Source organism: Plectrocnemia conspersa, unplaced genomic scaffold, assembly GCF_051122295.1.
Source record: "Plectrocnemia conspersa isolate PC_06_02 unplaced genomic scaffold, ASM5112229v1 ptg000014l, whole genome shotgun sequence".
Taxonomy (NCBI): Eukaryota; Metazoa; Arthropoda; class Insecta; order Trichoptera; family Polycentropodidae; genus Plectrocnemia; species Plectrocnemia conspersa.
The window spans coordinates 5621924-5640403 of NW_028277178.1; the positions used below are offsets into that span (position 1 = coordinate 5621924).

Below are 18480 nucleotides of genomic sequence, written 5' to 3' on the forward strand. Positions count from 1 at the left end.
GAAACCGCTTATTATTTTTCTATATTAAACCTCAATCTCTTAAGAAATGCAGTCAGATTGAGTATTACCTGATCAAGGCATACCATAGTTCGATTTTTTTATCTATTAAATTGAAACCCAAAACTGAAACAATTGTACAAGGCTTCCGTTCCACAAAAGCTACTTATTCACGGATCGGTTTGATACGCTTTGTGCGCACAAACACCAACTTTAAACACGCGGGGCTACCCAGGTACCCCACCGCCATTTCGAAACTCTTGTTAGCAGTGCGCGTTTATTTTTCGTGCACCTGGAAGGGTCGGTGGCAGTTGGCGTGTACAACAGAACCACTCGAAGCGTCAAGCCAAGGCACAGGAGCCGACGCCGTTACTAAGGAGATGAAAACACACAAAGGGTGGCACGCGAGCCTTGAATGGCAGACTTAACTTTGACACGCGCACCACATTTCGCGCCGCCACTGCCTAGCTGCCAGATTGCAGTTGGGAACACGTTAAATAGCGTTGCCCGAGGGCGCGAGTGATTTTAGTAACGGGTTGCTTCATTTACACCGAAAACCACTTTATACAAGTATGTGTGATATATTCATATAAGAAAAATACAACATATTTGTGTCAGAAGTCATATATGGTTGATTATCACAAAAATTCAATTGGACATTGATTAAGATCTCTCTTCAAAGCTAAGTCAAACATACATATATTGATTATTTGATATTGAGATTAGCAGCTTTTACAGTAGTTCATATATAATGATCTCAGGGCCACAACTACAATAGAAGACGCTAGCGCAAATTCGCGCTCGTGCAAAATTTGCTTCAGAGAATTCACTCGCTTGTATTTGTAATTAACCGGAAGTAAGAGTACTGTAAGTTTGACGGTGCAAAAAAAATGTTCTGCTTCTTTTGAAACTTTAAAAATATACAATGGATATATAAGTGGCTCCTATTTACTACTGAGCACAAGTATTAAAAACTTTCATATGAATTGAGCAAATCGAACTTTTATTCCTCAGAAAGCAATGGCTGAAAAATATTAGAAATGTATCTATTTTAATCAGCATATAACTAATAACACAAAATAAATATTATTTTCTTTTAATAAAAAATATATTATATATTGTATATCTAAAAATATAGCTTCTATAAATTTAATTATATTAAATGCATAAAGAGCGCACAGTTGAAATAATCAATTTTTCAACGTGGCGTTACTTTGTGCAACTCTTACAATTTAATGAAGTTGTGCATAGAGCCAATGAATATTCAACGTCTCTATGGTTCACTGTAACGTTGCAGTTCTAATTTATGTGAAATTTTCGTACGATCATAACATTAACTACGTACAACATTAGATATATTGCTTGATTACTTCCATAGTCGCTATGGCACTTAAGCTATTCGATTTAATGAGGCGTATGATTGACTTGAAAATTTCATATTGTTTCAAGGACACTTAGCATTCGACACATTATGATCGCAATATCCTCCCTTCACGGTTTGGCGAGTCTCAAGAACATTATCTAGGACGACAGTTTCGCGTAAGTTTCCTTCTAGTATTAAAAAAGTTTTCTTTATAAACGGGTCATTTCTTTTCACTTCTGCTTTTATTAAAATTTATGTTAGTAATAGTACATATACTGAATTCGCAGTTAATTAAATGAGGACAACATAATTATACGACATTTCAATAAAGTTAGGCAGTATCAAATTCAGATGAAAAATGTCGGATGTTTAATATTATTAGCTCACAACCTTTCTTCATTTGTATAGTAATTATAAAATTAGAGTGACCATCGTTTAAATAAATTAAGTAATTATCCGAATTTATAAAAAAAATAATACCGAGTAGTAAGGGTTAATGATAAAAATAAATAGCGTATGTATACACACAAATCCGTACTCAGCTCGCCGGCGGCTACGTACTACGTGAGCCATACACATGCAGAATTAATTAAACAAAATCGCTTTTGTCAAGCCAAGGTTTCTGTCGCTCTATTTACACCTTCGGAGGGTTTTGTTTGTTGACTTCCGGACCGTTCCGGACCCGTCCGGAGTGCTTCGCGAAATTGACGCCTAGGTATATTTTAGAGAGCTTTTGAGGAAGCTTCAGAAAAAGGCTTAGTGTTTCGTCGAATAGGATGTTGATCTTTAAAAGGGACGTTAATTATGTAATTTTAAATTAATTCATATAAAAAGCATTTAAATGTAATATATTTATCATAAAATTTCAGTACTGTGGCCGCCAACGTGTGAAATACGGACAGATGCCGGCAGCGAGATTAGGGGTGACTCATTAATAGGTCATCTGAACGGTTTAATTCCATGCAAAAATCCGAGTTCCGAGTCCTGCGACTTCAATTCGAGAACGTACATAGAAATCGAGGCCTATGCCTTTTGTAAAGATTATTTAAGGGCGTCCTTTTTTATGTATAATTTAATATTGAAAAACATTTTAATTTATTGAAATAAAATTTAAATAATTTATGGCATAAATAGGTGCTACCCCATTTATTAGTTGCGCAAAAATATCAACCGCGGTGAAAGATAATCAAGCTTTATGCTTTAAAAATGGTCAAAGTTGTTCACGAGTATAAAAATAAGTGTTAAGCTGCTGAATTTATGTTTTATATAAATTCATGGAGGAATTACTATAAAAATACGGTTTGGACTTTGATTAAAGTACTAATGAATCTTTATAAAAAAAAAAAATCAATCTTTGGAGCTTTTGAGAACGTATAAGCTCTTGAGATGATTCTGTGTCGTCATGCATGGCATAAATAATAAAATCTATTTTTTGAAGACTTTTTTATTGTCAGAAAGTGTACCATAAACTTTATGTAGTCTCGAGTTTTTAATCACACTCTTAAAAATAATTTGCAAAGAAGTTTTTTTATATAAATATAATAGAAAAGCGTCTAGTCTTTAATTTACAAATTATAAATTTAAGTTGCCATATTTATCAACAAAAAACAATTGTAAATACTTAACCATGTTTTTAGTATTACTACTAAAACAACCAATCTAAAAACAAGAATCATAGAAAACCATGATTGTGAACAATCATAGAATCTTTTATTTTAAGACTTTCTCATTTTCAGCAAGTCCACATATATTAAAGTTAAAAGCTTCCTACAGTCTCAGGTTTGTAATTAGAAACGCTTAAAAATATTCTACAAAAAGATTTTTTTTATATAAAATAGAAATGCGTCTAGTCTTATTACTTTTTTACAAATGTTTTTAATATTAGTATTTAAAAATACATAACCAATCTAAAAACAAGAATTGTAAAAAACCGTTTTACAAAGAATAATGATTATTGTGGTATTAAAGAATTTAAAATAAGTCACCTAAAAGTTACAGGAAAAGTATTTTTCTCCAAACAAATCTAAGGATCTTCATTTTTAAGTGTTAAGCGAATTAACTGTATATTGTATTTTTTGTTCTAAAAGTTAAAGAAAATAATTGAAAAAATTACTGTGATTCAACAAAGTATTAAGTATTAAACTTACAATGAAACTCGAATAAAAAACATGTTTATGCATCGTTAATTAATTACTTTTTGTTTTAAAGCTTGAATCTACGTATCTATAATTAAAAGTTGTATATACATATATATATATTTTGGCTAAAAAAAATATTCAATTAATTTATTTTGTCAAGACTGAATATGAATAAAAAATATCTATTTTTAATTACTATTGTAAAAAGAAAGATCTCTTATTTGTCATGAAGAAAAAGTTCATTATTAGTACAATTACTATTTAATCTGTTTCTAAGCAAGTTTATATAACACCCTTTATGTATTAAGTTTACAGCACTACTTTAATAAAATAGTATTAAATTTTGCTTCCTATTTTGAGAAGCACAACAGTAACTGAAGTCTTTCACAATCGTGTGACACTTTTGTTCAATTATATTGTGTTTTTATTAGTTCAATAAACTACACAGTCGCATCGAAAATTGGCAATGTCCGATTAGGGCAATGTTCGCCTTTAGAGTAACGCTCCTTTGTGCCACTAAGCCCCTATTACGGCCATTGTTGAATTCGCGGAAGAGGAACGCGCTCGAACGACCGCAAATAAAACATACAACGCATTCATACCAAGCCGAGCGCAGCGTACACAAATGCACTTCCGCAAGCATTCCTAACAAAGTGACGCCAATTGAAAACCTCCCCTAAACTACCGAGCAACTACCCCTCCTGGGGTCGATTTGATTAAGCTCGGAAGAGCGCCAAAGACTACCACTTGACACCCGGGCTACTTGGCTTTGTAAGAGTAAATAGCGAAGAAGTGGGGTAACACGCGATAGGATACAAACACTATATAGGTCGACACTGAGATTTTTTTAGCATAACACAGAGGTGATCTTTGGGTATATTTTTTTATTATTAAATTAAGAATAACTTGCAGTATAAACTCTGCAACAATTACTATGAAATGTTATAATTGAGTGATACAAATGACAGGGCTACGATGTAGTATGTAAGATATCTAAAATATCAGTTTTTAATATTAAATTAAAAAGGAAAATGATTTAAAGAAGTAAAAATGTTAAAAAATATGTACATACACTCTAAAAGATTTGATAGTTTTCATTTCAAGTACTCGTTTTATAAAATTATTATAAAGAATAAGATTTACTGGCAATTTATATGTATTTTCAAAGTTGCAAAAAAATTAAAGTACTATCTAAATCTTCTAGCGGCGTGTTTGCAATTTAAGTAAAAACGTTGTAAATAGTATGGTTCAACTAATTTTGAACTAATAGTGTTTCAATCGAACATTTTTCAATGAAAATAGTAAAATATATTATTTGTAAGCAAGATTTGTAAAATTTTTATTAATTAGAAAAACACGTTAAAGGGATTATTTTGAGAGCCGATAAATCTATATCAACCAGTATAAAACACGGTTAATTATATTTACAAAAAGTTAACAAACTTTGTCACTACCTTTCAAGGTAAACATAAGAGTAATGTAGCACAGAGTTTACACATTGGCGTGCTTACTACAAAACATAAAATTTTCATGTAAAAACAATTAATCCCACACATTTTAACATATACTTGCTTGGTGTGGAGTAACACCGGAAATACTATTTTTTTCAAAATAAAGCTATAAAAATATTATATAATACACATTTTTATGAAAGTTGATTTAAAAAAATACACATATGTATAGTCCATCCAAGATGTTAGCGCTTATTATCATCATATAAATTAACAAAAAAAGAAAGAAAGTGATATTTTACACTTTCTTCAAAAAATTAAATTAAAAAAGTAGAAATTAATTGCACTTGTAATTTCACATGGTCACCCTATTATTTTTTCTCACCAATACTGTGACGATGAGCGTTCATATCTTGGACGGACTGTATGTACAATAGCGTACAGCCATATTAAATGCACAATACTGGGGCAGAATCATTTACATTATTTAATAATAAATTATTTGATACTATAGTTAAATTTAGGGAAGAATACATAAATGCTTTCAGAAATTTAAATTAATAAAAAGGAAAAATACATATATATAAATATAAATAAAATATAACACATACACAAAACTAAATAATTAAAAACCTAAAGCTACATTTTTAGGTTGATGTCATTTCAAGTTACAATCTATTCCTATCTATCATACGATCTACAAAACTAGCACTGTTATCATAGCGGAAGTTCTGCCTCTCTTTATATGTTTCCAGGGCCTATTCTAAAGGAGCTCTCAGAACACCCACAGACAAAATTCTCACAATGAGTCATTATCATCGGCGTTTAACCGGCGTCGGTTAAACTTTTACCGTCCGGTAATTACACCAAAAAGTACCGTCGACAACGCAGACGACAAAAAGAAAAAGTAACGATCGCCAGAGACCGCATAAACGAGGCATTGCGTGCGAAACGAGAGAGCGAAAAATTCACGTGTGTGTTACATACGTACAGGGGGTGCTTTCGAGCGTCCATTAATATGAGTCATTCCGTCTAATTTACTCTAAGGACACGTAATTAGAAGTGGCGAAGATCGATGCAAATGAGCCGAGCTGGCATCCGGAATTTCTTCGAATCGATACGTGAGCAAAAAACTCACGAAGTGAAAAGCCAAGTAATTAGCTTGGTTTCTCTAAAAAAATTGCAAAATAATATTAAAAATGTATTACAGTCCTTGTATAATTCATCAATGTAAGCCATTCTGAGAATGCATAAATTTTATATAAAATAATTAAATTTATTATTGTCATATTAATAAACCCTCTTGTTACAATGTTTTTCATTTTAGTAAAAGTTAAATTAAAATCAGAAACGAACGATGTTTTAAAGAATTTACAGTAGCAGTGCTTTTACAATGAAACTGCCACTGCATTGCATGATTGATACAGCGAAAAATAAAGTAAAATAGTTTACAATTGGGTCGGGCGTTAAAAGTGAAATAGTAGGTTCATACAATTGTACGTGTATTTTTTACGGTTGTGTAACCACGTACTACAATTACTTCATTGTAAAAATTCTAGTTGAAAAAGTTTAAAATTCAACACAAATTGTAGCGTTATCGTAAACCAATTACTGTTGTAAATTTTTTATTGAAACGTTAATTATATCTTCATATAATAATTAATTGCATTTAATTTAATAAATATTTTGTATGGTATTTATAAAGAAAAATAATGAAATAAGTTCGTAGTATATGGGATGTTATTTTATTTTTTGAATTATATTTTATAATTAGCTTTTAGCTAATATAAATAAATGGTCCACGTAAGTTGAAATGCAAAAATGGTTTAAATAAGTGATCCAATTCGTCTAGAGGGCTGACTACTTGAAGGCGGTGGTTAAAAGCGGATGATGAAGACAATATAAAGCATATACTTGTCTTAAGCTCAATTGCCACAATCAATATAAAAAATAGTAGTAAGCTTTTATTTATGTTACGCAAAAGGTACGCAAGCGATCGGCCTCAAAGCAGTTAGCGCCGTTTTGATATATTCAATTTATCAAAGCGCTTTTCCGGGGGCGGTCTCTTTCGCGTCGGGGGTCCGAAATCGCGCCGGACAGAAGGCTTTATGTGCCCTGTCAAACCCTTTTTGCCCCACCAACTATTGTCTCCTTTATTTTATTTTTTCATCATGCTTCCCACATACGCTCCTCATATTTTACACAAGCACACACACGCGTGTCTACATACGTGCATAATTCCCAAGTAAAACACGCGCCATTAACCGTCCGTCGGGTCGGAAAATGTAATTGTCGTATTCGCTTTTGGCTCAATTATCCCTACGGCCGCGTCGCAATTTTTCATCGGCAACTTTTGTTGTACTTTTATTTTCACTACGTGTGAATTATTGGGAAATTTTGCGCTGTGCATTTTTTGGCGCCGCCACTGTCGTTTGTCAACGTTGCGAATTTGGTTTTGAAATTGTGCTCTGTCGGAAATTCGCCCAGTTCAAAAATAGTAATGATATGTCACGTGCAACTGTCGAAAGTCCCTAGCAATTAATTATATGTGGCGTTTCGCGCGAAGCATCTGCCGATGACTGTACATTGTATAAAAATAATGTAGGCACCAAAAAGCTTGTTTGTGCTTTTAACGATGCTGGCTCAATTAGCTGCGCTTTTCGAAAATATTTTGCTCGACCTGCTATTTTTGGAGCTCGAATTAAAAACATGATTATGCACATATTTCACAAATACTGCTGATAATTTTCATCACATTTTGGTTATAACATCGAGTCAAACGGAAATGTGTACAAGCTCCTGATATTTATTTAATTAAATTATTTATATAATCAATAAAAACAGGTATATAATATTCAACAAACAATAACATTGATATGAATGACATATGATCCTGAGTATAAAGCCCATATAAAAAAATAAAAGTTAAAGAATAATTTTAATAGAAAAAATGCTTTTAATGAGTAAATTCTATAGTTATGAATCACCTAAGTCTCAAAAAAGCTTTTAGGCATGATTTATATAAAGGAAGAAAAACTACCGGAATTGAGTTTAAAAATAATTACATCAAAGTTATACGCAATAATATTAACACATATTATCCTTATTCCAAATCCAGAAAAGAACCAGAAGAAGGGAAATCTTACAGGCCAATTAGTCTTCTGAATATTTTCAAAAACTGTTTTAGAAGCTACTGCTATGTAGAAAAAATTCAATACTACAAAAACGAAAGATAATCCATTAATTCGGCTTTCTGCACTTAAACAAATAAAAAGAGAGAAAATATTGCTCAGCTGCTTTCCTGAATTTAAAATTATAAGTCAAGCTTTCCACAAACAATAAATTATAAATTAAAAAGGCACTACTTCACCATACATATAAAATCAAAAAGTCATATCCAGGCCTGGCAAGATATGGGGGAAAGGGTACAAATTCCTGGGGCCCGTTCTCCTTGAGGAGCCCGAATCATAACAAGAATATATTTATAAAAAAATAATCGATCTCATTAATGAATCTGAATTAAACTACAGATGTTTGTGGTGTATGTACTGATGTATTTCTGGTATAAGTTCCTCTAGCCCTTTTTATACATATAATACAAAAATTAAAAGGAACTGAACATTGCCATCAAAAGCACCCACTTTCACAAAAAACATATTATTCAAAGGTACAGATTGTAGTTTTTTGACGCGGCTCCGTTTGTGTTAAAATTTGATTGCAAATTATTGTCGACTTTATTGCTTTTTGAAAGTTTAAAAAATATTAGACATGAGAGGAAATATTCAACAAATGTAAATTAGTAGCAGAAAATTTAGGTATTCTATCTGAAAATTCAGAAGTAAGAAGCAAAGAAATAACGAAAAATAAACAACAGCACCAGCTGAATTATATTAATTTAATGTTTTTATAGATTGTATTATTAATAATTTAATGCAGAAAAAAATAATACATTCAGTTTTATGGGGTTAATCCTAATCCTAATCTAAATAAATGTATCATTTCCGTAAAATCATATCGGAATACATTTTCATCAGTAGATATATATTTTTACCAGTGAAAATATAAATTATCTGGCAGGTGCTAGTAACATTATATGATTTTAACTTTTCTATATGTGGTAATATATGTATTTACATACTTATTATTATTTATTTACATCCGATGTATAAATGTTTATATTTTCACCAGCAGATATATATTTCTACTGGAGAAAATATAATTTAAATGATAGGCGCTAATATGCTACTCTAAAATGTCTATGTAGCTCAATTTGACAGTTGCGAAACGTCCATTTGCTGTTCAAACCCGAAACTAACCTAATGAAAGTCTTAAATTTATTGTAGTTTGAGAACATTTATCAAATCCAAAATAGAAAATAAGATAACTCATATCTTAGGGAAAATAAGCGGAAGAATAAATACAGACATATCTCGCATCTCACATATTTCTTCATAGTTTGTCCGCATTTCGATATTACACTATGTTTTAAAAATATGATAGCTATCCTTACCGACATTACTATGGACTTATAATATAAGAGGGCTGATCAAAGTATATTCAAACCAAATGTTGGTCAATAGAAGAGCGCAAAAATTTTCATTTCTCAGAAGTCAAAAATTCACGTCAAAAGCAATAAAATCGTGTCGGCGCTCGGTAACGAGTCATATAAATAATAAAGTAAAAAATTTCCGTCTTTTAAAAAAAATCTAGATTACCACAGGACAGTATACCTTATTTAATATATACAGCAGACTTACTAGCGACACAGTTATTTTGTCTTTTCATAAGAATCACCATAAGCATGGCTGCGTATTTAGAAAATAAAAGCTTACCATGAAAAATGAAATATATTTTCTAAAAATATTTGGAGATGCACCTTACCTGGAAAACTATATTTGGAATAAGAGATAACAACTAGGATTTAGTCTGAGAAAATATTATTAGCAAATGAGCAAAACATCCCAACCAACAGTGGAGAATATTCAGCTCGTATATACATATTTATTAAGCCAATTTTGATTTAAGGTATTTAACTCTAAGGACCAGCAAGCAATTCCATCATATTATAGAAAGATTTCAGAGGTTTCAAAATAAAATTTGGAGAGTGATATTGAATGCTCCCAAACTTTCTTATTCACAAAGACTTAAAAATAAATATTAGCAAGGAAGAAGTGGAAAATGCAAGGCGAAAATTGCGGAAACGAAAATTAATAATATTCTAGAATAAAATTAAAATTATTTCTTATTTATATTTAGAGTGAACCAATAATACTTGATAATTCTGATTTAAAATAAAGTTTAAAAGCAAAAATAATGTATGTAAAATAAATAAAATAAAAATTTCATAGCACAAAAGAGGGAAAAGATACCTCATTCTTTAGACTGTACTACATAATATAATATCTAGTTTATAGATACATACTAAATCACTTATGAAAGCATATCAAAAGAAAATACAGACAACTGTAGATGGTTTATTAAAATTAACGACATTCTCGATATTTTTAGTAAGTCCCTCTTCCGAACTAACATAATATATCAACAAAAATACTTCCGACACATCCCGCAAAAGTTGTCCGACGTGGAAATAAACGTCCTATAAGAATATTTATGACACATTTCGCCAGGGACATTCCCACGTGGTATTACCTACAACACACCTACAAAATATATTATTCCCCGAGACACTTTCCTCACATGAAACATTACGATTCCGTACCAAATTGACGTACACAAACACACACACCATCGTTTGAATAATTACGTTCTCTAATGACGCGTTTTACAAAACACACGAACGTTGGTTTTGCTAGACAAAGTGCGGTAGCGCGAAAAGAGCCTCGCTCCAATTTGTAGTAATTGCATTTTCTCGGGTCGTAGTACGTACCGCGTAGATCTGCTACGGTTTGGTTGACTATGTTTTTAATCACTGACGATGCATGCGGTTAAAACGGCCAGAAATGAAAATGTCATATCATTAAGCCGCAAATGAGCGCATATTCCGACACGTTTTTTAAACACGATTTTTTATTACGGGGCGTTTTGGCTTAAATTAATTACGTCTATCAACAATGTTTCTTAGTACGGTTTGAAAACTAGAGAAACATTGTTTTACATTTGTACGTTTACTTAATAGAAAAAGTATAGTAATAGATACGACCGGGCAACGTTATTATTAGGACACGAATATGATGGGCAATGTTCGTGTCTAGTACGTTTTAACTTGTTTTTGTCTCGAGTTTCGACGGGGCGTTGAAAATAAACGATAAAATGCAATGAACCTGTCTACAAAAGTTCGTTATAAAAAGATTAAGGTGTTTTCATTACTTCACTTTTTTTTGTTAATCGAGAAAATTGATTAAATATAAGTTATGGGTGTTAAAAAAATAATTGATACATTTGATACACGGCGAACATTAAATTTTGTGAACTGACTTTTTCTTTAAGTGGACTCAATATTATAATCATATTTAAGATATACGTTATTACATCTACCATTTAATAAAAGCAGTAGTTTTAGAATTAACTATAATTTTTTATTCAAATCAGAAAAAAAGTATATTATAAATTATACAATCACAGGTAAATTTGTAAGTATCTCAAAACTACGTTTAAATCAGTGAACCTTATTCAACAATTAATTACACAATTTAAATAAATTATATGTACCAACGACAATTTAATAAAATATTATCAGACTTTTTGATTAAATAGTAAATAATATATTATGTACATATAATATATACATTTATTTTATTTATGATTTTTAAATTGATTTCGTTTTCAGCATCCTACAACTGATTAAAAATTAAATATTAAAACCGCTAAATATCTAAACAATGTAACAAGTGACCTATTTAAAAGTAACCTGATAAGATTGAATTTATAAAAATGGGTTATTTGATTAATAATAAGTGATATTATATTTTTTATTTATTGTAGTAAGATCTTTGAATCGATTTATAATTATAACTTATGTTAATAATTTTTTGGAATTGCTATAATTATTACAAATTTAATTTATATTTAGCAAGAGGGTATATATATAGCAATATATCTATGGTTAAAATAATATTAAGCTATATAATGAGTTATGGATTTAAACTTTATATGTATATTTTACTTATCTCGTGATTGAATTCTAATTTCAAAATAAGATATATTAGAGCATAAAACTAAGCTTACTATACAATATTATATAAGAATATATTTGACATTTCACTATAATATTAGATCTTTTAATAGATACCATATGTAGCAATATTTTATAATTAAAATAATATTGGGCTATATAATGAGTTATGGGCTTAATTAAACCCTAATTAATCGTATTAAACAAAGATTACTATATATTTTAATATGTACATTTTTGAGCTTATATTACTTTATTGTAGTAAAATCTTTTAATAAATTTACATTTTTAACTTATATTGTGAACTTTATATAGTATCTGTTTATCATATAATACTTAGTAAGAGCAGCGTTTAAAAGTAGAACGTAAAAATATGTAGCAATATTTCTATTATCAAAATAATATGGGGCTATTTAATGATTTATGGGTTTAAACCTTATCTATGATACAATACTTATCTGATGATTAAATTTAAATTTAAAAATGAGATAAATTAAGGCATACAACTAAGGTCACTATGTATTTAAATGGGTACATTTTGGGCTTATATTAATTTATCATAGTAAGATCTATAAATAGATTTATTACTTTTAGATGGTATCTGTTTATCAAATAATATTAAGCAAGAGGCGCATTTAAAAGTAGTATACACTGAAATATTTCTATAGTTAAAATAATATTGGGGTATTTAATTATTTAATGGTTGAAATTGTATCTATTATACTTATCTGTTGATTAAATTTAAATTTAAAAAAAATATATATATTAAAGCATCAAAACTAAGATCATTATATATTTTAATATGTCATTTTGGGTTTATACAATAATATTAGATTTTTTTAATTCATTGTAATAAGATCTTTGTATTGATTTATGAACTATTAAAGTATCTGTTTTTTATCTAATATTTTACAAGAGGCGCATTTCAAAGTATTTTTTTAATCAAAATATTATTGGTCTATCTTACGGGATATATATTGAAATTTTATATATTATATTTATATAGTTATTAAATTTAAATATTAAGTGATATATTATACTTTACATGATTTGGGTTATAATAATATTGTTTTAATCAACTATAAGGGAAGTGCGGTTTTAATTACTATTACAATGGCGTTAGAACATATAATTATTTATTTATATCAAAACATTATGGTCCGTTTACGCGTTTTCGCGTAATAGCGAAGCTATTTTTTAAGGGTTAAAATATCGTTTTAATGTTAATAAAAAGTGGCAAGATATACATTTATAATTATTTACTAAGCGAGAAAATTGTTGCTAAAATAGCGGACTATAATGTTTTTTAAATCAATATATAATGCATCGAAACATATCTAAGAGAAAAACGTCTAGTAAATAGGAAATGTGAGCGTATTTTTATTCGCTTTTGTATGCCTGTCAATAGTGACGTCATGCGCGCGTCACGTAAATTTTAAGAAGTATGTGTTATACATATCAATGGCCACGAATATTTTTTTTCTTAAATTTTATAATATTGCCCCGTTTAACTCTGAGATAAAAAAGAGCTACGTGTCTTATCTTGCCCGGTTGTGTCTATTTGAAGGGACTTGTCCATCAAGCACAGGTCGCTTTTTGCGTTACTTAGATTAAAACTTATTCTAGAGGGGGGGGGGAGTATAAAAAATGAAATTAGACTCACCACCAGCTAGCACCGCCGAGTTGAAGAAGGCAAGCCACAATATTAATACAGCGGTACCGACACGGTTTCGCGTCCGTCCACCACAGCCGCCGTACCGCTGTATCATTTTACCGGCGCGGCCTCAGACGACCGGTCGCCGCTCCGCACCCTTGCCTGTTTTTCGCCAAAAGTAGCGAAAATCGACAAAAATCGACAATGATAATAACGACATAAAAACAAGTGGAGACATAAAAAATAAAAATTTAAATAAAAACTCAAGACAAAGTCCTTCGCTTCGGTCGAATCGCCGTTGAGTCGCACGGGAGACCAAAGTCGCCCTAGATACTTACTTTATTTTCGTTACTCCACATACAAACTTTTTTTATCAATTATTTAATTATATCACAACGAAACACTTCTGTTTTTATTTTTTTTATTTTATGCACAATTACTTAAGATTATCATATCACAGATTCGGAACATTGATTGTTTAATTAATAATTTAAATATTCGTAGAAGGAAGGATAATGTCGGAAGTTTGTATAATATATACAATAAAACACGACGATAAAAACACTAACGTTATCACAACACATTCAGATTTTTCATTGATTTATATAAGAAAAAAGAGTTATTGTCTTATTTATATATTTATATGTACACTTTTTGAGCAATCGAATAATTTAACAGTGTCTGTGCTTAAACTCGTGCATTTTTTTAATAATATATACACAAATGTCTCTTATTATTTAACAACAATAATAAAAAACTAATAAAAGAAGCGGTGCTCTAAAACGTGTCTATCGATCATTGTCTATCCGAAATCCATAATGGAGCAGCAAAGGTACGTGTCATAGTTCGTCTCGGCTACAAGGGGATCCATATATTATGGATTTTAACAACAACACTTTTGAACACATTTTCTCTTCACGTGGCTCTTCAATATGTTCAAGTCGAACTTTAACTTCATCATGTAGCCCTTAGGAGCGTTCGATACGTGCGACATCATTTTATTTATTTATTAATTTCACTTTCGTTTTTATATATCACATTAGATTCTGAAAGAAGCACATAACACACAATGTTACCACTACAATTAATTTCCACTAAAGGGTCACAAAATATTGACGCGATCAATCAACCGTCGAAATGTCATTACGCTGATGGTCTATTTCATGTATTTCATTACTCGGATGAAAAGTGTAAAAAACGCCATAAAAAAAGGTGTTGTTTTTTTATAGAGGCGTACAATTAGTCGCCTTCCACCCCTCGGTTAATTATTCTAATGACAATAACTGACGTTCGAATTTAAAATTCCGTGTCGATGTGCCCGGAATGCTTTCACGAAGGGTAGTTTCGTTGAGCGTGAATATTTATCGAGTGTAATTTAGATTAAAAGTCATGCGTGTGTGTGTCAAAGTAATAAAAAAACATGAAACGTAAAACGGGAGTAATTAGTTTAACGGGCTCTCTTCGAAGTTAAATCTGAATAGAAGAGGATGTGAATTACCAGATTCAAAGTAACGGATTAAAACGGCTGCATATAATTTTAAAATTAATTAAACTCGATATGAATTATTAGTAAAATAGTACCGAATATAGAAAGTAAAGTACTAACTAACCACTGATGGTCTGTATTGACAATCTGTCCTTTGTTAATGGTAATATCCAATAATGCATATTTAACCCGAAAAATATTCAGCGCAATCTTTGTTTTATAAAATATAAATATCCATCAAATGGATGCAGTTTTAAACATGTTCACTATATCGTATCGAAATGTGTCAAATAATAAAAGAAAAAATTGGTTCTTGGGTGTGGCATTCTTTGAGGCAACTATAAGGCTTAGAATGAGAAAGAAAATATAAATATATAGCTATTTTGATATTTAAAAAAAATAGCAATAACCGTTACAAACAATAATAACCATTGTCACATATTTATGTCTCTGAACAGTATGTGCCACTTATTAGGCAAGCAAAAATCTATGGAAGAAATGTGATATGTATTTTATTTTATTTTAAATTAAATAAGCTTGTCTCTAAGATGAGTAAGTAGTTTTGATGATGCAGAAAAATTAAAGTATATATATTTTGTATAAAATAAAAAGAGTGGAACACTCTCCTTGCGCTAAAATAATCGTTAATTTTTAATTAATATTCTGAATAAATACCAAAAAAAATTCTCCATCAAAGAGTAATAATAAAAAATTAACCATGACTGTCACGTATTTAATAAGGGGTTAAAATTGGGGTTGCTGTAACAAAGCATATTTCCCCCATATACCATTTTTATAAACGTTCATTACAAAATTAAGAAAACATATAAATACATATTTTAAAATTAAATACCTACTGGTTTATAACCTATTTATAATTTACAAAAAAAAAAATTTAATTATTAAAAAAATATTTAAAATTCTAGTAATTTCGTATAGTCGTATTTTATTATTTTTCTTATTCTGTTGTTGTACTTAAATTTTAAGCAATGATTATTAAAGTCTTTCAAATATTTATTATGCTTGTTATGGCTATCTTCCTACGAGCGCCTAACATGAAATTATGAGCGTACTTAATATGTCAATTTACATTTTGTTTCAAATTTAAATTTTGCCTACTGATCCATTTTAATTATATAAAAATTGTATAATAAATAAGTACATACATATATGTATGTATTTATTCTGATGATATATTAATTTAATTATTCAATGTTCAGCTCGGAAGAATACTTTTATAATCAAATTTATCGTCCGTTTGGGACCGTTGGCGAAAAACAAGTTTCTTAATCAAATTTATTAATAAAAAGTCTAAATTTAATTTACTGTAATTTTCATCTACCGAATTTAATTAATTTAATTGTTTAAAATTGTTTACTAAGTGAAATTGTCGGTAAGGTTTGATATTCATCAATATTAAACACCACAACGTGGGATTTATTCGGTCAACTTTGGCAAGATTGTAAAGGTTAACTTGTCATTCATCAATAACATATACAAGTATGTGTTTTATTTGCAAGTATTAGAAATTCATATATTAAATAGAAAATATATTTACCAAAAAAATTGAAAAATGTAATTTTATTGTAAAGTACAATAGTGCACCTTTCTTATGACTTGTAGTTCTAATCACTTAGAAGCTATTAAATATGGATAAAACGCAAATCCTCTATTATGACAAAGAAGGTAGTCGAATATATAAAGCTTAATTTATCAAACTGGAAGCTGGTTAGCTCATGAAAAAGAAGCGTTCCCCAGTAGTAGGGTCCTGGCCGCGACGAACAAAAATAAGGGACGCGATCGCGACTCTAATGCCTGCACTACACTCTCTGGAAGTTGTCCGAACCGTAGTTACAACTAAAGTCGGGCGAGACCTACGACTTCGAGTAAGCGAGCACACTGCCACAAATTTCATATGCCGTCCGGACGGCGGCTTCTGTCACGTAAAGTTGGCACATTTGAAAAATGTACCAAATAATCACAATTTTTAAATTGTCATTTTATTAGGTTTGTGTGGGCACTCACCAATACAATATCAATGAAAACTTTTCGGTCGTAAATATTCAATTTACGCAAAATCTTTGTCGGCTTTTGCAAAATGCCGTAAGGCATAAAAAAATATTTATTTATTTATTTATTAAAATTATAACCATCGTGACCTGACAGGCAAACCCAATGCGTCACGATAGTCAAAAGTACTAATACATCATAATACATACAAATATAAACAAGACAAAACAACAGACACAAATCACCTCAACAGGTGTGCATTGTCCCATACGAACTGAACCAAAACTCCATATGTGAAAGAGAAAATGTCAATATTACTATGGACAGAATTGAGCAGATAAATAGCCTTGGCCAGAGAAGAGTTGGCAAGTGCTCCAGTTTTAGACTTAACAGGCAAGAATAGTGGACGCGACCGAGAACTATAACCACCTTCAGGAGCCCACATTTGAAGCTGCTCGAGCACTGAAGGATTGTCTACGATGCCCTTGAGCAATTTCCAGAAGTGTTTAATTACATAAACACTTCTGCGAGTCGACAAAGAAACGTATCCCAAGGCTCCCAAAATAAAAGCACTGGGAAACAAGAACGGATAATACCCGTATTCCTTCAAAAATGATACTTCAGAATTAGAACACCACATCTGTGACTATCCAAGAATTCGTCGCCATCGATTCTAAATAAGAACTCGTTATGGTGTGACATTTAAATAAACAGATCTAGGAAAATACATAAGGATATTCGAAACGATTTTTTTAACAAAATCAAGTACCATTAATTATTTAATTTTATATGAAAAAAAATATAATAACGATATCTGTTAGAAAAATATACTATTAAAAATATAATTAATCTCTTTTGGTGCCCTAAAATATTCAAAGATGTCAGTAAGAGTCTGTTGAAGTCCCCGATAAGCATGTGGTATTATAAATTGACCATGTGACTACGATGCAGCGCTTGACATGCGTGTTGACCATAGAACGCCTACGCGCATACTGAAATTGAACCGAGTTATTCGTTCTATCTCAGTTTGCGAAAAAACATATTATTATCTCTCACTGTCGTCACCTAACACGCGAGAGAGCAAATAGGTAAGTATCTCAACGCTCGCGCTCGAAAGAGCAGATCCGACTATGGTTCCTTTGACTTCGGTCCGTTTGCCGACAATGTTCGGAAGCGCTCGAAGCTGGTTAAGTCGACTGAATTACTCCCATATTACCTCCCGTTTTCAGTATGCTCGGACAATTTCCGA

General features: G+C 30.7%; 1 protein-coding gene across 6 annotated transcripts in view; it reads right to left on the reverse strand.

The window, feature by feature from the left end:
• Lar (tyrosine-protein phosphatase Lar) overlaps window positions 1-18480 on the reverse strand; it is a 401284-nt gene that overhangs the window by 237955 nt on the left and 144849 nt on the right. For all 6 annotated transcript variants that reach the window (XM_088204753.1, XM_088204750.1, XM_088204754.1 and 3 more), the window contains exon 3: window positions 13745-13897. In XM_088204753.1, the coding sequence (XP_088060879.1) occupies window positions 13745-13850 (106 nt within the window). In that variant the 5' untranslated portion in view covers window positions 13851-13897. The remainder of the gene's footprint in view (window positions 1-13744; window positions 13898-18480) is intronic.